The following is a 19,860-nucleotide window of genomic DNA, read 5'->3' on the forward strand; positions in this document are numbered from 1 at the left end:
CGGGCCGCGGGCCCCAGAGGCAGAGAGGAGGGGGAGCGTGAAATAGGGGGCGGTGTGGAGCGTATTTCCGCTCTGGCGGACAAATAATCCTGGCCAAAGGGGAGGCCCGACTGTCCAGCCCTTTAACCGCGTGGGGGTGCCGGGGGAGAAAAGGGGGGTCGGGGAGGGGGAATCCTGCTCCTTTAATTCCCTCCCCTCTTCCTCCGCCCCGAGTCCGCGAGGACGCTGCGCTGCGCGGGGCCTTGGAACACTCGGCACGAGCTGCCCCCGCCCCTCCCCCTCCCGCCCACGCGGAGCCGGCCCGCGCGCGCACCCCGTGCACCCCCGCGCCTGCGCGCTGCCCCGGCCCTGCCCGTGTGTGGGGGGCGTCGCTGGCCCCGGGGGGGTGGGGGACCAGGGGGGAAAAATCAGCACGCGGAACCGGGCCAGGTGAGAGGCGCGTGCACCCAGGGTCGTGAGTCTGGGTGGGGGGGCGTGCCACGGAGATCTGCGCGTGGGAGGGGGGCGTGCACGACCTGTCCGGGCGGTGGGAGGACGTGAAAAGGGGGACTCACAGCAGCGCGGCCCAGGCTAGAGCGAGGCGGGTGAGGAGTACCTGCAACCGGGGGCCACCCCAGAGTTGCAATCCTCTGGTTTTTTCCCCCCATCCACCCCTTTATCCATTCTCCCGTGGGCGCGCGGGCTGCGGGACTGGGGGGTGTGGACGCCGCTGCCCCGCCCCCGGGAACCACGCCTCCCTCCTCGGAGGGACCGCGCCTCCTTGGAATTGGGGAAACTGAGGGAGGCGCGCCAAGACTAGGGAGGTAGGGATGAGGGGTCTGGAGCCTTGGCCTCCGACAGCCAGAGACCTTTGTCTCTGACTCGTTTCCTTCCCACCCAGGGCAGTCCACTCCCGCCACAATGGCCTCTGGGGTGGAAGTCCTGCGCTTCCAGCTGCCTGGCCACGAGGCCGCAACGTTGCGGAACATGAACCAGCTCCGTGCAGAGGAGCGGTTCTGTGATGTGACCATCGTGGCCGACAGCCTCAAATTCCGTGGCCACAAGGTCATCCTGGCCGCCTGCTCACCGTTCCTCCGGGACCAGTTCTTGCTGAACCCCAGTTCTGAGCTGCAGGTCTCACTGATGCACAGCGCGCGTATTGTGGCGGACTTGCTCCTCTCTTGCTACACAGGCGCCCTGGAGTTCGCAGTCAGGGACATCGTGAACTACCTGACAGCAGCCTCCTACCTGCAAATGGAGCATGTAGTGGAGAAATGCCGGAACGCCCTTAGCCAGTTCATTGAGCCCAAAATAGGCCTTAAAGAAGATGGGGTCAGCGAGGCTAGCCTCCTAAGCAGTGTCAGTGCCACCAAGTCCCTCCTCCCTCCAGCCAGGACCCCAAAGCCAGCTCCAAAACCCCCACCACCACCTCCTCTACCCCCTCCGCTCCTGCGACCGGTGAAGCTGGAGTTTCCGCTGGATGAGGACCTAGAGCTGAAGGCGGAAGAGGAGGATGAGGATGAAGATGAAGATGTTTCTGACATCTGCATCGTCAAAGTGGAGTCGGCTCTAGAAGTGGCACACCGGCTCAAACCCCCTGGAAGCCTAGCCGGGGGTCTGGGTATCGGGGCCTCTGTGAGCAGCCACCTGGGAGAGCTGGCCCAGAGTAGTGTGGCCCCCAACACTGTTACCCCACCGCAAGGGGTGGTGAAGGCATGCTACAGCCTGTCAGAGGACGCGGAAGGGGAAGGCCTGTTGTTGATCCCAGGAGGCCGGGCCAGTGTGGGGGCCACCTCGGGCCTAGTGGAAGCAGCAGCGGTGGCCATGGCTGCCCGGGGGGCGGGGGGCAGTCTGGGGGCAGGGGGTAGCCGGGGACCTCTGCCTGGGGGCTTCTCAAGTGGAAACCCCTTAAAGAACATCAAATGCACCAAATGCCCTGAAGTGTTCCAGGGTGTGGAGAAGCTGGTCTTCCACATGCGTGCGCAACACTTCATCTTCATGTGCCCACGCTGCGGCAAGCAGTTCAACCACAGCAGCAACCTCAACCGCCACATGAACGTCCACCGTGGTGTCAAGTCCCATTCATGTGGCATCTGCGGCAAGTGCTTTACTCAGAAGTCCACACTGCACGATCACCTCAACCTGCACTCAGGAGCCCGGCCCTACCGGTGCTCCTACTGTGACGTGCGCTTTGCCCACAAGCCCGCCATTAGGCGGCACCTCAAGGAGCAGCATGGCAAAACCACAGCTGAGAACGTGCTGGAAGCTGGTGTGGCTGAGATCAATGTCCTCATCCGCTGAAAGGCCAAGAGGCTGGGGGCGGTCCTGGGCCCGGCAGAATTGGGGAGGGGCGGGGTTTGAGGGCAGGCAAACATTTTGAGGGAGGAAGACTGGAGAGAGAGAGAGACCATGCCTCAAAGAGCAGAAGAAAAAGATGGAGCCGGAGACAGGGTTGATAAGGCTGAGGGAATGTGGGATCCCAAAGAAAGATTTCTTTTTTGAAGAGGTGCATAAACGATGTGGAGGAAGAGAGGGAAAAAAAAAAAAAGGCAAAGTTGAAAGTTTTGGAGAACAGCTCTTTCCTGGCTAAAGCTGGCTGGGGGGGGGGGGGATTCTAGCGTTTCTTGAGATGGGGTGGGGGTGGGAATTGTAGGGGGATTGCCAGGAAGCAGCTTACTTGCCCCTGGTTAGAATAGATGACAGGGAGAAGGGAGCGGAGGGCGACACATGTATGAAGTACCAGAAGGAAGGGAGGAGATTTTTGCATGCTGGGGAAGTGGGAAAGTAGATACAAGGCTCACCGGAAATGAAATGATATGTGCCAGGTAAGAGAACACGGTGGGCAACCTGGGTAGGTAATGAGACATTAGGCTACAGTAGCGAGAACAGTGAGTAGCGGAGGGGTGGGGGGGCAGGGCACTTAGAAAAAAAGGACACAAGGAGGGCTGTTGGGGGGAGGGAGAGGAGTAGAGACATACAGTATTTTTAAAGAAAACTATTTTTTAGGATTTTTTCTGGAGTTTGGGGTTTTAGTTTTTGTTTTCCATAAAAATAAACAAAAAAAACAAACAAAAACATTTTTTCTTTATATTCTGGCAATTGCATGTGTGTGACTACCCACCATAGATTCTCCCAGCGCTAACAATTGTAGTCCCATGCCAAAAGGAGCCTCAAGCAGAGACTCGGAACACGCCCTAAACACTTAGGCAGAAACCTTATCACACAGTGATTGGCAACCCTGGTGCTGGCATAAACCATGCGGGGTTTGGTGGCAGTGCAAGCCATGGGCCACAGGTGACCAGTGAACCCACAGAGATGGCAAAAGGGCATCTGTTGCATATTTTTGCTCAAGTTTTAAGGAAAGTTGAAATACCAGCTAAACTTATAGTTGATTACCTAGAAGACTACAATTCCCAGAAAGCTCTGAAAAGTTTTTAATCCAAAGAGGACTACAGTTCCCATAAGATGCCGAATTGGCCTTGGGCCCAGTAACATAAGTACCTGTCTGTCCAATATTGTGTGAGCAACCATACAGGCATTTTCAAGCTTTGGCTAGGACTTAATGCCTGGAGGGGGATGGTGCCCTCGATAGTGTTCAGGGTTGTATACTTGCTGTGTCTACCATCATACTTAAGCTGTCTGCTGGACCATGACCCCCCCCCTCCATGGAGAAGTATTTGGGCAGAAATAGTTACTGTCAATAGATTGAGGTCTCCGCTGCATTCAGTTGACATATCTAGTGCAACCGAAGACACTTCCCCCAGATTTCCAAAAGCACACTGACCCAGAAGTAAAGGTGTCTTCCGTGAGTCTCTGTCGCCCCTTCTTGTGCACTAAAGTTCAAAACTGATATAGTCCCAGCCTTCTATCTGGCGGCTCAGAACGGGAAAGGCACACGCGGCAGCTGCAAAGGCTCAGGCTACACGTGTTCCCAAAACCGGGCGGGGACAGGGAAGCCACAGCCCAGTCGAGCCTCACCCTTGCTCCCGGCGGAGCCCAGGCTAGGAGCGAACGCCCTCTCCCCTACAGGCCCCAGTTCTGGACCTCCAGGGCCATTCTGGGGGGCAAAAATGGCCAAGAGGCCCGCAGCGGCTCCTTTAAGGCGTCTTCTCGCCCTCCCTCCTTGTCCACGTGACCCGGGGCGGCCGCGCGCCGGCTCGGCCCCCCGCGCAAGCGGCGATGGCGGCGGCGGCGGGAGCTGCTGCGGCGGCGGCCGCCGAGGTGCGGAAGGGGAGGGGGAGAGGCGGGTGCATGCCCGCGCGCGCGCCCGGGGGAAGCGCGCGCTCGTGCAATGCTCCGGGGGTGCAACGGGGCCGGGGGGCCCGAGCCGAACTTACAGCAAACCAGGGGGCCAACACCGGGGGCGGATGAGGGGACCAGGGGGTGGGAGGTGGGGGGAGTGGGCGCCGAGTCGCACGTGCCGCCGCCCGCTGCCCCTGCGTGGGCGGTGGGCACCGCGACCCCGGGAGCCCGCGCGAGGGGCGCGAGGGGCCGTCCGCCGGGCTGGGGCGCAGCGGGCGTTGCAGGGGTTGGTGGCCGGGGTCCCCGCGGCCTGGGGGACAAAGGGGGAGCGGCGCGTGCAGCCGGGAGGAGGGGGCGGGGCCGGGGCGCGGAGGCCCCGCCCCCTCCCCCTCCTCTGCTCCCGGCCCCAGAGATGCGGGGTCTGCCGAGAGGGAGGGGGCTGATGCGGGCCCGGGGGCGGGGGCGTGCGGCCCCCACGGGCGGCCGCGGCCGCGGTCGGGGGGGCGCCCACCGAGGGCGAGGTAGGCCCCGAAGCCTGCTCTCGCTGCCCAGGGCCCAGGCGTCTTGGGCCCCCCAGCTGCCTGCCGGGCTGACCGGCCCCCCGGTTCCTTGTCTCCCCTCCCAGGGGGAGGCCCCCGCTGAGATGGGGGCGCTGCTGCTGGAGAAGGAGCCCCGAGGAGCCGCCGAGAGAGGTGAGTGCAGCAGGAGCAGGCCCGACCGGACCTCCACCCTCCCCACCCCCAACACGGGATCCCGGGAGCTTTCAGCCCTGAACTTTTTCTTTTCCCCTCCCGACAGTTCATAGCTCTTTGGGGGACACCCCTCAGAGTGAGGAGACCCTTCCCAAGGCCAACCCCGACTCCTTGGAGCCTGCCGGCCCCTCCTCTCCGGCCTCTGTCACTGTCACCGTCGGCGATGAGGGGGCTGACACCCCTGTCGGGGCCGCATCACTCATCGGGGACGAACCCGAGAGCCTGGAGGGAGATGGGGGTCGCATCGTGCTGGGTGAGAGACTGGGGAGTGAGGGAGACGGGGCGCAGAGGGGCTTTCTGCATGCCTGCTCACCCTGCACCCCCTTTCTGCCTGCCTCTTTTCTAGGCCATGCCACAAAGTCGTTCCCCTCTTCCCCCAGCAAGGGGGGTGCCTGTCCCAGTCGGGCCAAAATGTCAATGACAGGGGCAGGAAAGTCGCCCCCCTCGGTCCAGAGTTTGGCCATGAGGCTGTTGAGCATGCCCGGGGCCCAGGGAGCTGCAACTGCTGGGCCTGAACCCTCTCCGGCAACAACTGCCGCCCAGGAGGGGCAGCCCAAAGTGCACCGAGCCCGGAAAACCATGTCCAAACCTAGCAACGGACAGGTGAGAGTGTGGAAGTTGGGGTGGAGAGACTTGGGGAGTCTCTGGGTCGGATTTTTTGTTTTGTTTTGTTTTTGTTGGTGGTTTGTTCTTTTGGGTTTTTTTTTTTTTTTTTTTCCTTCTTCCGGGATTTAGCCTTAGACCTCTTGTATTCAGATTTTTTTTTTCGAATTTACCAATAGGCTACCAAGTGTCAGCTGTTGGGCTGGGCCTCTGTGAGCAGAGTAATTGTCGGCTTCCTGGAGTTTGTGTTCTTTGGGGAGGGGTGGTCAGCAGAGGAGACTGACAGATGTAGAATTAATTATATAGTTATTGTCCTAATTACACAAATGACTGGGCAGGATCAGCCTTCCCAAGTTTGTGTTTTTTTTGTTTTGTTTTTTGCCTCTGAACAAATGCTTAGGGAGGTTGGTTTGTTCGTTTGTTTGTTTGTTTGTTTGTTTGTTTTTCAAATCCCTACTTTGAGACCAGTCTCAAACCAGATAAAGTTTTTACTGGGAACTCTTCCCTGGGAAGGCCACATAATGACAGAATGTGGGCGGAGGCGTGTGTGTGTGTGTGTGTGTGTGTGTGTGTGACAAGAACCTGGAAATCAAAATTATGTCAAGGTTTTAAGGGCTCTTGATTCAGCTTAAGTATGGCTTGTGTAGCCTTCCTCTGGGTCTTGTTTCGTTTATTTTGTTGTTTGTTTTGAGCTTTATTTTGTTTTGAGAGAGTAGTTTTTGTTTTTTGTTGTTTTGTGTGTGTGTGTGTGTGTAACAGGGTCTCACTGTGTAGCCCTGGCTGGCTGGCTGTGTAGACCAGGCTGGCCTTTAACTCACAGAGATCTACCTTTTTCTGTCTCCTACATCCTGGGGCTGAAGGTGTACACACATGCCTTTTATTTATAATCTTTTTTTTAAAAAAGATTTATTTATTTATTTTATGTATATGAATATACTGTAACTGTCTTCAGACACACCAGAAGAGGGAATCAGATCCCATTACAGATGGTTGTGAGCCACACCATGTGGTTGCTGGGATTTGAACTCAAGACCTCTGGAAGAGCAGTCAGTGCTCTTAACTGCTGAGCCATATCTCTGGCCCTTGTTTTATTTCCTCTTTTTGAGATGGTCTCATGTAGACTGAACTTGCTATGATCCACCCCACCCAGCTTCTACATTTAATTTTTTTCTTTCTTTTTTTTTTTCTTTACTCTTTCTTTTTTTAAAAACTTTTAAGCTTCTGGGTGTTTTACCTGCACATATGTCTGTGTACCACCTTGTGTGTCTGGTGCCCTTCAAGTCAAGGGGGCAGTAGACCTTGAGTTTGAAGGGGTTGTGAGCATCTTGTCAGTGCTGGGCAATTGGACCTGGGTCTTCCACAAGAGCAGCAACCGGCTCTTAACCACTGCACTACCTCTCCGACAATGCTTGTTTTCTTTTTCTGGGAAAGTGATTACCTCACCATGGTGTGGCTGTTCTTCTCTGGTACAGAAGTTCGTGTTTGCTCGGGCTCCTCATATAAAATTATGAGAGCCAGGTGGATCTCTTAAGGTCTGGGTCAGCTAAGAATCAACATTTGCATATGCCTTACACGTATCTGTCTTCCTTGTAGATACCTTATAGATGATTAGCTAATGCCTGTATTAGTAGTTTAAAGACTCCTATATGGGCACAACTTTTAAAATTTTATCTGTTGCTGGGTGGTGCTGGCTCACGCCTCTAATCCCAGTTCTTGGGAGACTGAGGCAGGCAGATCTCTGAGTTCAAGGCCAGCCTAGTTAGAGTATACACAATTCCTTAGACAGCCAAGTCTATATAGTGAGTTCCAGGGCAGCCAAGGCTACACAGGGAAATCCTGTCTTGAAAGAAAAATATTGATTATAAGTGTGTATGTGTAATGGGGGAGGTTGAGGGGATGGACGCAGTAGAGGACATATCTGTGGAGCCTGGTCTCTTCCACCTTTTCATGCCATCTAGGAGTCAGACTCAAGTTTTAGGGTTTGCGCAGCAAGCACCCCTGCCCACTGAGCCATCTTGCTGGCCACTGTTCTCTTTTTAATTTTTTTTTTTTTTTTTTTTTTGGTTTTTCGAGACAGGGTTTCTCTGTATAGTCCTGGCTGTCCTGGAACTCACTCTGTAGACCAGGCTGGCCTCGAACTCAGAAATCCGCCTATCTCTGCCTCCCAAGTGCTGGGATTAAAGGCGTGCACCACCACGCCCGGCTTTCGGGTAGCATTTTTTTAAAAACTCATTTCTTTTTTTTTTTTTTTTTAAGATTTATGGGAGTTCCCTGTCGCTGTCTTCAGACACACCAGAAGAGGGCATCAGATCTCATTACACATGGTCGTGAGCCACCATGTAGTTGCTGGGATTTGAACTCAGGACCTCTGGAAGAGCAGTCAGTGCTCTTAACCCTGAGCCATCCCTCCAGCCCTTCGGATAGCTTTGTTTGTTTGTTTTTTTTTTGTTTGTTTGTTTTTTAATGTATGTGAATACACTGTACAGATGGTTGTGAGCCTTCATGTGGTTGTTGGGAATCGAACTCTTAGGACCTCTGCTCCCTCTGGTCAACCCTACTCACTTCAGTCAGCCCCACTAGCTCTGGCCCAAAGCTTTACTTACTTTTATATGTAAGTACACTGTAGCTGTCTTCAGACGAACCAGAAGAAGGCATCAGATCCCATTACACATGGTCATGAGCCACCATGTGGTTGCTGGGATTTGAACTCAGGACCTTCAGAAGGGCAGTCAGTGCTCTTAACCACTAAGCCATCTTGCCAGTCCCCCAGATAGCATTTTTGAGGTACAGCCAGCCACAATACTCCCACCTGGGCCCCAGGCTGAGGGAACAGACCCATAACTTTAATTTGGTGGCTCACTTATTTCACTTAGCACAGTGCCTTCAAGTTTCCTCTATGTTGTATATTTCCAGGCTCCCTTTTTGTCCTTGGGTGTTCTGTTTGTTTTTGAGATAGGGTCTCACTCACTCTATAGCCCTAGCTGGCCTGGGTCTCGGATCCGCCTGCCTCCCGGAGTGCTGGAATGAAAGGTGTAGCCCACCACACCTAGCCTGGGTGAGTAACCTTCTGACTGAAACGTGTTCCTTCCTGCTTCAGCCTCCAATCCCTGAGAAGCGGCCCCCTGAAGTCCAGCATTTCCGCATGAGTGATGACATGCATCTGGGGAAGGTGACTTCAGGTCAGTCACCTCTGCTCCTCCCACACACTCCAGGTGGCCTGCGTAGTCTATCCCAGGATTGAGAGTTCACTTTTCTGTCTTTCCAGATGTGGCCAAAAGGAGGAAGCTGAACTCTGGTAGCCTGGTGAGCTGGAGAGGAAGACCTACCTGGTGGGGGTGGGAGCGGAGGGGAGGGGCGGATTGGTGGGCTGGAGCCAGGAACCTCAGACTCTGTCATCTTTTTCTAGTCCGAGGACTTGGGCTCTGCCGGGGGCTCAGGAGATATAATCCTGGAGAAGGGAGAGCCCAGGCCCCTGGAGGAGTGGGAGACGGTGGTGGGCGATGACTTCAGCCTGTACTATGATGCGTACTCTGTGGATGAGCGGGTGGACTCTGACAGCAAGGTGTGCTGGTGTGCTCTTCTCAAGCTTCCCTACCCAGTCTGTTCTTTCCCTTTAATAGCTCTAGTTCACCGCCCTGTGTTGTCTGCAACTGTTTCTTATATCCCTTATCTCATCTCTGGTCCTCTCATTCCAACCCAGCCTCCTCCCTGCCTTGTTTGCTCCCTTTGTGTTGTTTGCTCCGTTGGCTTTTGGCTAGTTTTGTTTGTTTGACAGGGTCTCACTAGTAGACCAAGCTGGCCTCAAATTCCTAGAAATCTGCCTGCCTTTGCCTCTTTAGTGTTGGGTTGAAAGGCACATACTGCCACACTGTGTGTGCGCTCATCCTGGGGTTAGAGGACAGCATCTCGGGCTTGGTTCTCTTTCGATGTAGCTCTGGGGATCTTAATCTCTTACAGTTTGTGGGTTTGAGCTTTCAGAATTTTCCCCCGTGTTTGAGGTTGAGCCTGGCGCTCTGCAAGTGCATTGTAACAGGCCTGTGCTTTATTTTTGCTGATTGAGGGATTAAACTCAAGGCCTCGCAGGGCGAGCAAGCACTGAGCTGCTACTTAAATATTTGATTTCAGGCCTCATTCTCTACCAACTTGCCTGGGAATGGCCCGGCCTTAACCCACTCCTGTAGTCTGTCTGCCTCAGCCTCCCGAGTGGCTGGGGTTAAAGGCATGCTTTTTCTAAATGGGGATGGGGCTTGAGACAGAGTCTCACTTTATTTTTTTAAAGATTTATTTATTTTATGTATATGAGTATACTGTAGCTGTACAGCTGGTTGTGAGCCTTCATGTGGTTGTTAGGAATTGAATTTTAGGACCTCTGCTTGCTCCGGTCAACCCCGCTCACTCAGTCACTGATCATTCTGGCCCAAAGATTTATTTATTATTATACATAAGTACACTGTAGCTAACTTCAGACACACCAGAAGAGGGTGTCAGATCTCATTACATGATGGTTGTGAGCCACCATGTGGTTGCTGGGATTTGAACTTAGGACCTGCAGAAGAGCAGTCAGTACTCTTACCCACTGAGCCATCTCGCCAGCCCCAGCTCCTGAGCTGATCCTCTTGCTTCTGTCTCCACGTTTGGACTACAGGCATGTGCCGCCATGTCTGCTGCTGCTTCTGCTTTTTGTTTTTGATTTTTTGGGGGGAAGAAAATGTGGCAGTGGTTGCAGGTGCCTCCTTCCTATTGCCTGTCTTTGGAAGCTGTGTAGGGTGTTTGGTCAGTTCTTGTGCTGGTCAGTGTTGACATGCTCCAGAGGCAGAGGCGTAGGATCTCTGTGAGTTCCAGGTAGTGGCCAGGACTACCTAGTGAGGCCCTGTCTCCAAACAATCAATCAAAAAGAAAACTTTGACATTGGGCCTGTGGTTTCCGGTGATGGCAGCCTGACCCCTTCGTTAGAGAGCACCTCCTTAGCTTTTCGTGGAGTGTGGTTGGTTTTGTTGCCATGGGTAGTCTTGTCAGAGTGTTTCCTAAGACCGGCCCTTGTCACTGCTGTGTGGCATTCTGTGCCTCTGTCCCTATCCACCCTTTCCTGCCTCCTGCCCACATCCCCCACCGGGAGCTTTCCTTGGGGGGGGGGGGGGTGATGATATGGGGCCTCAGCAGTCACCGAGAGAGCTGCCTTTGCTGGTTTCCCAGCCTGATTTTTCTTTTTCAGTCTGAAGTCGAAGCTCTAGCTGAACAGTTGAGTGAGGAGGAGGAGGAGGAAGAGGAGGAAGAAGAAGAAGAGGAGGAGGAGGAGGAAGAGGAGGAGGAGGAAGAAGAGGACGAGGAGTCGGGCAATCAGTCAGACAGGGTAAGAGCAGAGACCGGCCTACCTGGAGGAGTGGGGGAGCTGGGAGCAGAGCTCTTGAGTCTTCCTCTTCCACAGAGCGGTTCTAGTGGCCGGCGCAAGGCCAAGAAGAAATGGCGGAAAGACAGCCCGTGGGTGAAGCCATCTAGAAAACGGCGGAAACGAGAGCCTCCGAGGGCCAAGGAGCCAAGAGGTAAGACGGCTCCTCTGCTCTCAGGTCCCCTCCTCCGGCCCCAGAGAGCAGCACACACTCGGATGCTCGTGCATGTTCACTGTGTAGACCGCATGTGCGCACGCGCCCAGGACCTGTGAGCCCCCACTCTCACTCTCTCTGTCTCTGTGTCAGGAGTGAATGGTGTGGGTTCCTCAGGGCCCAGTGAGTACATGGAGGTTCCTCTGGGGTCCCTGGAGCTGCCCAGCGAGGGGACCCTCTCCCCCAACCACGCTGGTAATTAATTGCCAACTGCCGGGACAGGGAGCCACCAGGGGGTGCCCATGGGGGTGGAGGGAAACCCTGCCACAGCTGGGGTGTCCATGCCAGGCTTTGGGGTTCTAGAACATGGTGGGGTGGCTGGGCGGAAAGGAGGGGACCCTCCCAGTGGGTGAGGGGCAAGGCCTCCATCATCTCTGTCTCTTCCTGTCTAAGGGGTCTCCAATGACACGTCTTCACTGGAGACAGAACGCGGGTTTGAGGAGCTGCCCCTCTGCAGCTGCCGCATGGAGGCTCCCAAGATTGACCGCATCAGCGAGAGAGCAGGGCACAAGTGCATGGCCACAGAGAGTGTGGATGGAGAGGTGGGTCTGGGTACGGTTGGCTTAGGGGGCCCAGGGTGAGCTAGCCTGGGCCCTGGCCTCACCCACATGCCCCCACCTTCCTTCATCCCTAGCTCCTGGGCTGCAATGCTGCCATCCTTAAGCGGGAGACCATGCGGCCGTCTAGCCGCGTGGCGCTGATGGTGCTCTGTGAGGCCCATCGAGCCCGCATGGTCAAGCACCATTGCTGCCCGGGCTGCGGCTACTTCTGCACAGCGGTGAGTGACCATTGGGGTGGATGGGCGGTCTGGCCAGCACCGGAGAGCTCCGGGGCTGACTGCTGCCTCTTCCCTTCCCCAGGGCACCTTCCTGGAATGCCACCCCGACTTTCGTGTAGCTCACCGCTTCCATAAGGCCTGCGTATCCCAGCTCAATGGGATGGTCTTCTGTCCCCACTGTGGAGAGGATGCCTCAGAGGCCCAGGAGGTGACCATTCCTCGGGGCGATGGGGGAACACCCCCAATTGGCACCGCAGCTCCTGCTCTGCCACCCCTGGCACATGATGCCCCAGGGCGAGCGGATACCTCCCAGCCTAGGTATTGGCCTCTCCACCACCACCACCACCCGGTTATCCATCTTATCTCCCTTGCCCCCAGACCTCAAAACCTTTTTCCACAGCGCCCGAATGCGAGGGCATGGAGAGCCGCGGCGCCCGCCCTGTGATCCCCTGGCTGACACCATCGACAGCTCAGGGCCTTCACTGACTCTGCCTAATGGGGGCTGCCTCTCCGCTGTGGGTCTGCCCCCAGGGCCGGGCAGGGAAGCCCTGGAAAAAGCCTTGGTCATCCAGGAGTCTGAGAGGTGAGTTTGTGCTGTTTTCAGGGTGTGACTGGGCCAGAAACGCAGGTGTTGCTGTCGGTACTTAAATCTGAGCAGCCCACCTTCTCCCCCTCCATCCCCTGACAGGCGGAAGAAGCTGCGATTCCACCCACGGCAGCTGTACCTGTCGGTGAAGCAGGGGGAGCTGCAGAAGGTGATCCTTATGCTGTGTGAGTGTCTGACCCCACCCCGAGGGCTGTGCGTGAAAGGGAAGGACCCTCGGTGGCGGCAGCAGTGGTAACCTGTTGGTAATGGGCACTGATCCAGTGCACAACTTATAAGCTTTCCCGGCCTGGAGGCTGAGTGTTCCTCTAGTGCGGGGCAGTACTGAGGGGCTGGCACGGCTTGCCTAGTGGGGAATCCTGGGAAGTCTCTCTTGGTACAGGGCTGTCCCACCCCCAGCTCTCTTACCTCTTGTCTCATCTCTGCCTGCAGTAGACAACCTGGACCCCAACTTCCAGAGCGACCAGCAGAGCAAGCGCACGCCCCTGCACGCGGCCGCCCAGAAGGGGTCGGTAGAGATCTGTCATGTGCTGCTGCAGGTCAGTCCTCATGACCCTTCCCACTGTCCAACCCCTCCCCAGCATCCCCTCTCCCTGGTGCCAGCCTTCACACTGTCCTCACAGGCAGGAGCCAACATCAATGCCGTAGATAAGCAACAACGCACGCCACTAATGGAGGCCGTGGTGAACAACCACCTGGAGGTGGCACGCTACATGGTGCAGTTAGGTGGCTGTGTCTACAGCAAGGTGCGGGATGGCGCTGGAGAGCTGGGTGGTGGGAGGAAGAAGGGATACCTGGGCACGGGGTGCTAGCTGAAGGGTTCACTGGCTCGTGTTTCCCTCAGGAAGAGGATGGCTCCACCTGTCTACATCATGCAGCCAAAATTGGGAACTTGGAAATGGTCAGCCTGCTACTGAGCACAGGACAGGTGGACGTCAATGCCCAGGTTAGCAACCTGGCTGCCCCTCCTGTACACAGATTCTTTGGCTATCTGTCCCTTGGGCATCAGTCCCGCTTCTTCCTCAGCTGACCTGACCCTCCCCCACTACCTCCCACTGCCCACGTTGATTCCCTCATTTTTTTGGTTCATGGAACTCGACTCCCATCTCTTATCTCTGAGTGCGTCCAGTGAGGTTCCCTGTGAGCATTGGGGGGCGGGGGTGCATCTGTGGATACCCATTCTCTGGCTGTGGTTGTTTCCAGAGGTGCCCCTGAGCTCCTATTTTCTGGCCAGCAAGTCTGGGCCCTCATTCCCTTCCTCCTTCCTTCCCTCAGGACAGTGGGGGCTGGACGCCCATCATCTGGGCAGCCGAGCACAAGCACATCGATGTGATTCGTATGCTGCTGACCCGGGGTGCCGATGTCACCCTGACTGACAATGTGAGGGACACTCAAGGGGGCTCAGAGAACTTGGGGTGGGTAGCAGCGGGACCCCTATGCAGAGTGGGGGCTCAGTTCAAGGATTGTGTCACCTGCAACCAAGTCTCTGCCTCTCACCTCCACAGGAGGAAAACATCTGCCTGCACTGGGCCTCCTTCACGGGTAGTGCCGCCATCGCTGAGGTCCTTCTGAATGCCCAGTGTGATCTCCATGCTGTCAACTACCATGGGGACACGCCCCTGCACATAGCCGCCAGGGAGAGCTACCATGACTGTGTTCTGTAAGCCCTAGCTTCCCCAACCCCTGGCACCCACACCCCACTGTCCAATCTCTGACCTAGGCCTTATGTTCCTCTTCAGGTTGTTCCTGTCTCGTGGAGCCAACCCTGAGCTTCGGAACAAAGAAGGAGACACGGCATGGGATCTGACCCCAGAGCGCTCTGATGTGTGGTTTGCACTGCAGCTCAATCGAAAGCTTAGGCTTGGGGTAGGGAACCGGGCTGTCCGCACCGAGAAGATCATCTGCCGGTGAGTGCAGTCCAGACATCCATGCCCACTGCCACGGCCCACGTTGGCCAGTCCCAGGCCCCTTCCCAGGCACAGGACATCCCGAGAATTGCTAGAATCATCTTGCCACTAGGGGAGGTGGAAATAAGGGACTCAGCCAGTGAGACCCTCAGTGGACAAGGGAGCCTGTGGCCAAGCCTAACAGAGGTCAGTCCCTGGACTCACATGGAGAAAGTCAACTCCTCCAAATTGTCCTCTGGCTTACAAACACACCTCATGACACTCTCACACACAGTTGAAAAAAGCTGAGGGCAGGGTGTGGTGACCCACACCTGTAATCTCAGCATGAAGGAGGCAGACAGCTGATTGTTTTGAACTTGAGGCCAGCCTGCTTTGTATCTATGTAATAAGTTCCAGGCCAACAAGGGCCACATAATGAGACCTTAATCTTTAAACAAAAGAAAGAGGAGACGGGCATTGGTGGTGCACACCTTTAATCCCAGCACTTGGGACGCAGGGGCAGGTGGATTTCTGAGTTTGAGGACCCCTGGTCTACAAAGTGAGTTCCAGGACAGCCAGGGCTGCACAGAGAAACCCTGTCTCAGAAAACAAACAAAAAAGGACAAGAGAACAAAAAGGACATGTTTTCCAAGCCTTCGAGGTGGTGGAGGCTGGAGGATTTCAAGTTTGAGGCAGACACCCAGATAGATAAGAATTTCAGAGAGGAGCTAGGTGTTACTTGTGATCCCTTCTATTCTGAAGGCCAAGGAGGAAGACTACCTCTTGAGCCTGCATATTGGAGGCTCAATGAGACTCAAAACTTAAAAAAGGAAAAACAAACAAAACAAAAACAACCACAAAGCTAGTGTGAGGCGGCCCAACTGCTGAAAGTGCGTGTGGAGTTTAAGCCATGAACCCACCAGAAGGAGAGAGCTGCCTCCCGAGGACTGCCCTCTGAGCTTTCCATCTCATTGTATCCTGTGCACACCACACTCAGACATGAGGCTGCTCGGGCCAGGCGGAGAGTGGTGTAGACCTTTAATCTCGCTCTGGAGGCAGAGGCAGAGGCAGAGGCAGGCTGATTTCTGGGTTCCAGGGCTGTACAGTGAGATGCTGTCTCAAAGAAGGAGGTGGGTTGCCGGGCGTGGTGGTGCACTCCTTTAATCCCAGCACTCAGGAGGCAGATGCAGGGGGATTTCTGAGTTTGAGGCCAGCCTGGTCTACAAAGTGAGTTCCAGGACAGCCAGGGCTATACAGAGAAACCCTGTCTCAAAAAAACCAACCACAAAAACCAACAAAACAAAAAGATATGTAAGTTTGTAATCCAGATGTGTTCTGTGCAAGCTGAGTACTTTGGTGTTTGTCTGTCCTTATAGCATCTGAGGAGGCAGAGGCGGGAAAATCATAACTTCACGTTTAAGGCCAGCTGGGGCATTGTAGCAAGACTCAGTCTCCAGCTAAAATTTAAAAGTCCAGAGTCCATTGGGGTGGTGACATATGCCTCTGACCCTAGCACTCGGGAGCCAGGGCAGGAGAATAGACTGTCGAAGTCATTCTCTGCTATCTTTCAGTCTGGGGCCAGCCGGGGCTATAGGATGCTGTATCTCACCAAGGAATGAGAAAAGGTCGGGGCTGGGAACATCGGTCAGTGGGCGAGCATTTATTGGCCTAGTATGCACCGTGCTGTTGGGCTCAGTCTGCATTCTCACCAAGAAACAGAAATAACCCAGTCACTACTTGGGACATAACTATTTCTTAGCCGAGATTGTTCTCCGTGGTGTCTTTGTTTGTTTTCAAGAACGTCTCCCTGCATGTGCTGAGATAAAAGTGCCAGCACCCTTAGATCAAGGAATCCTCCCCTCAGAACTACTCTGCCCCACTTTGACCTTATCTGCCCCTTCTGTAGGGACGTAGCCCGAGGCTATGAGAATGTACCCATCCCCTGTGTCAATGGTGTGGATGGGGAGCCGTGCCCGGAGGACTACAAGTACATCTCTGAGAACTGCGAGACATCGACCATGAACATCGACCGCAACATCACCCATCTGCAGGTAAGGCACAGCCCCGCTCACCATGCTGTGGGAGCACCTCCACACCAGGATGGGGGGCATGAAGACTCCCCCTCACACTGGGACCACCACCACTCACTGTCCTGGAACATGAACCCCACTCACTCCTACTTTTCTCCCACAGCACTGCACGTGTGTGGATGACTGCTCCAGCTCCAATTGCCTATGTGGTCAGCTCAGTATCCGATGCTGGTATGACAAGGTACGTGACCCTCACCTGGCAGGTCTGCCAAGGAGCCAGGACCCTGCTGTGTTGGGGAAGAGACACAGGGTGTGGCAGGAAGCCCTGCCAGGAATGCAATGGGCCTCTCTGCTGGAGTATATGCAAATGCGCGCTCTAGTGCCTGCGCGCACACTTCCTGGTCTCTGACCTCAGCCTGCAGACTCTGCACCTTGCTCTTCTGCTCTTGGCTGGGGTCAGAGTGGAGTTTCCTGTGGAGTCCTCTGGGTCCAGGGCAGCTGAAATGGGCCCCACAGAGAAACCACTATCCCCTCCCTCCGCACCCCAGGACGGGCGGCTGCTCCAGGAGTTTAACAAGATCGAGCCCCCCCTGATCTTTGAGTGTAACCAGGCATGCTCCTGCTGGAGAAGCTGCAAGAACCGCGTGGTGCAGAGCGGCATCAAGTGAGGCGCGCGCCCCGGCACCCTGCCTCGCCTCCGCCTCCCCTCCCCTGGGGCCCTCCCAGGTGTCCCACACTCAGTGTGACTCCCTCTCCACCTCTAGGGTACGGCTGCAGCTCTACCGGACTGCCAAGATGGGCTGGGGGGTCCGAGCCTTGCAGACCATCCCCCAGGGCACGTTCATCTGCGAGTAAGTTCACTGTGAGGCCGTGGTGCATGAGGGCTCTGCTGACCCTAGAGCTCCATGTCAGGATACATGTCTCTGCTCGCCCACCGAGTGTATTTCCAAACATCATGTCCCCCCTTTACCTGCACGCTGCCTAGATGGAGCATGCCTGTGGCAGACAGATCTGTAAAGTGGAGAATAGCTTTTTCCTGTGCACTTCCTCCCCTCTGCCGTCAGACTCACCTAGGTTCTCTGTGGCCTTTAGAGCAGAGAAGCCCCTTCACCTGCTCCGAGGACCTCCCAGTTTCTCTGTTCCCTCAACTTCTCAGACACCCACTTCTCTTGGGCAATTCCTCTTCCAGCCACATGGGGCGACCTCATGACTGATGTAGCTGCGCAGAGCCTACCACCTGTTTGATAGTTCCTGGTGCACACACCTCCTAATGTCTAAGCCTGGCAACTTTCCACCCAGCCAGCCACCAGGGATGCTAATCCCCAGAACACAGGCTCACACACACACACACACACACACACACACACACACACGTCATCTCCCACCATGCCTGCTCAGGTCTTGCAGGCTCCACCTGTACAGAGCCTCCCACCTGCCTGTCTACAGCTGCACAGCGACCCCTAGTGGCTGGACCATGTCCTGCATCTCTCCCCTGGGCTCTGAGAACTGAGTGGGAAGGTGGGGCCGGGAGCCCTGCTCACTGTTCATGCAGAACTGAAGTTTCCGTCCAACAGGTATGTAGGAGAGCTGATCTCTGATGCCGAGGCTGATGTGAGAGAGGATGATTCTTACCTCTTCGATTTAGATAACAAGGTGGGATGCAGCACCTCTGCCCTCAACTACCAAAGGCTGCTTTGTGCAGCCACCTGTAACATCTGGGACTGGAAGCCTGGGTGGAGGGACTGGGTGTCACTGCAGGAACACTAGCCAGGCAAGTGGATAGAAGTGGATATTAAGAACACTGTGTCTCCACCCCCAGGATGGCGAGGTTTACTGCATTGATGCCCGTTACTATGGCAACATCAGCCGATTCATTAACCACCTGTGTGACCCCAACATCATCCCTGTCCGGGTTTTCATGCTGCACCAAGATCTACGGTTCCCACGCATTGCCTTCTTCAGCTCCAGGGACATCCGGACTGGGGAGGAGCTGGGGTGAGGAGCCAGCCTGAGGGCACTGACCAGCCTTTGGTGTTCTTTTTTTTTTTTTTTTTTTTTTCCCGGTTTTTCGGGACAGGGTTTCTCTGTGTAGTCCTGGCTGTCCTGGAACTCACTCTGTAGACCAGGCTGGCCTCGAACTCAGAAATCTGCCTGCCTCTGCCTCCCAAGTGCTGGGATTAAAGGTGTGTGCTACCATACCCGGCTTCCTTTGGTGTTCTTAGGTGTCCCTTGGAAGGCTTGTTAAAACTGTGTAAGGCAGGAGTAGGAACATACATTCATGATCACAGCACTCAGGAGGCTGAGGCAGGAGGATCACAAAGAGTCTGGGCTACAGAGTGAGACCCTGTGTCAAAACAAAACAAGAGAAGTCCAGGTTGCCCTGGTATCACATGCCTGTCATGCTAGTGTTTGAAAGAGCTTGAAGCAGAAGTACCTACAAATTCAAGGCCAGCCTGGGCTAACTACAGAGTTCAGGACAGCCAGGCCTATGTAGAGAGACCCTATCTTAAGCAAAAAACAAGAAGGGGGATGGGGGCTAGTGTGGGTTGGCTGGATGGTTGAGTATACTAGGCCCTGGGCAGGCTGCATCCCACTTCCCGCAGAGCCTCGGGAGAGTCTGGTCACAAGGCAGGAAGGCTAGAAGCCTGCATTTATGACAGTTCTCTGGGAGTGTGAGTCAACAGAGCCAACAAGGACCTGGAGTCCATCTGCAGGAGTGGTTGGGTGGAAGAAGGTGGATCCCTCAAGAGGGCTCCTGGGCTCTATGAGATGGGTTTGAAGTGTCTAGATCCAAGGGCCAAGAGCTCCTGTGTTTCCTCTGCCAGCTTTGACTACGGTGACCGATTCTGGGACATCAAGAGCAAGTATTTCACCTGCCAGTGTGGCTCTGAGAAGTGCAAGCATTCAGCGGAGGCCATCGCCCTGGAGCAGAGCCGCCTGGCCCGGCTGGACCCCCACCCGGAGCTGCTCCCTGACCTCAGCTCCCTGCCCCCCATCAACACCTGAGGACTCTTAAAATCCAGGCCGGGCACTGCCCTTCAGACATTTCTCCATCAGAGACCCCAGTAAGGCCTGGAAGGTCGATGGCCCCTCTCCCAGAGCTGGTTTCTCACTGGGAGTGCAAGTGACTTCAGGGCTGGCCTTCCCCACTGAGCCTGGCCTCAGTTAGCTGATTGAAGTTGGGCCTCTGCCAGCTGATTTTCTGTGTTCTCAATAAATGTTGGGTTTGGTAATAAACTGTCTGGTGATTGTTTCAGGACGATGAGGACTATGGGGCTGAGGGGACAGTTGGGTAGGAAGCAAGCTGTGGCTGTGGGGTGGAAGAGAACAGCTGTGGGGCACCCACTGGCCACAGGGGTTTAAGGAAAAGCAAATCACAACCTAGA

General features: G+C 55.4%; 2 protein-coding genes across 13 annotated transcripts; both read left to right on the top strand.

Annotated features, from left to right (window-relative positions):
* The first annotated feature begins 218 nt into the window (after window positions 1-218).
* Window positions 219-2,527, top strand: Zbtb12 (zinc finger and BTB domain containing 12). 2 transcript variants are annotated; one of them, NM_198886.3, is made up of 2 exons: window positions 219-429; window positions 881-2,504. In NM_198886.3, the coding sequence occupies exon 2, from the start codon at window positions 901-903 to the stop codon at window positions 2,278-2,280; it is 1,380 nt and encodes a 459-aa protein (NP_942589.3). In that variant the 5' UTR covers window positions 219-429; window positions 881-900; the 3' UTR covers window positions 2,281-2,504. The 2 variants fall into 2 exon arrangements, with proteins under 2 accessions (NP_942589.3, XP_006523953.1); XM_006523890.4 differs by lacking the exon at window positions 219-429 and adding an exon at window positions 498-584 and having other exon boundaries at window positions 881-2,527.
* Window positions 2,528-4,122: 1,595 nt separating this feature from the next.
* Window positions 4,123-19,733, top strand: Ehmt2 (euchromatic histone lysine N-methyltransferase 2). 11 transcript variants are annotated; one of them, XM_006523482.4, is made up of 28 exons: window positions 4,123-4,200; window positions 4,847-4,913; window positions 5,020-5,226; window positions 5,320-5,576; window positions 8,674-8,755; window positions 8,842-8,879; window positions 8,983-9,138; window positions 10,789-10,926; window positions 11,002-11,116; window positions 11,270-11,371; window positions 11,570-11,718; window positions 11,811-11,954; window positions 12,037-12,272; window positions 12,355-12,537; window positions 12,613-12,725; window positions 12,991-13,097; window positions 13,182-13,304; window positions 13,403-13,504; window positions 13,834-13,938; window positions 14,064-14,218; window positions 14,298-14,465; window positions 16,351-16,495; window positions 16,638-16,715; window positions 17,023-17,138; window positions 17,239-17,325; window positions 18,049-18,127; window positions 18,294-18,469; window positions 19,300-19,711. In XM_006523482.4, the coding sequence occupies exons 1-28, from the start codon at window positions 4,159-4,161 to the stop codon at window positions 19,478-19,480; spliced, it is 3,651 nt and encodes a 1,216-aa protein (XP_006523545.1). In that variant the 5' UTR covers window positions 4,123-4,158; the 3' UTR covers window positions 19,481-19,711. The 11 variants fall into 11 exon arrangements, 8 of the variants coding, with proteins under 8 accessions (XP_006523545.1, XP_030105308.1, NP_001273504.1 ...); NM_001286575.2 differs by having other exon boundaries at window positions 4,134-4,200; window positions 12,643-12,725; window positions 19,300-19,733; XM_030249448.1 differs by lacking the exon at window positions 11,270-11,371.
* The last annotated feature ends 127 nt before the right edge of the window (window positions 19,734-19,860 follow it).

Source organism: Mus musculus, chromosome 17 (genome assembly GCF_000001635.26).
Source record: "Mus musculus strain C57BL/6J chromosome 17, GRCm38.p6 C57BL/6J".
NCBI lineage: Eukaryota > Metazoa > Chordata > Mammalia > Rodentia > Muridae > Mus > Mus musculus.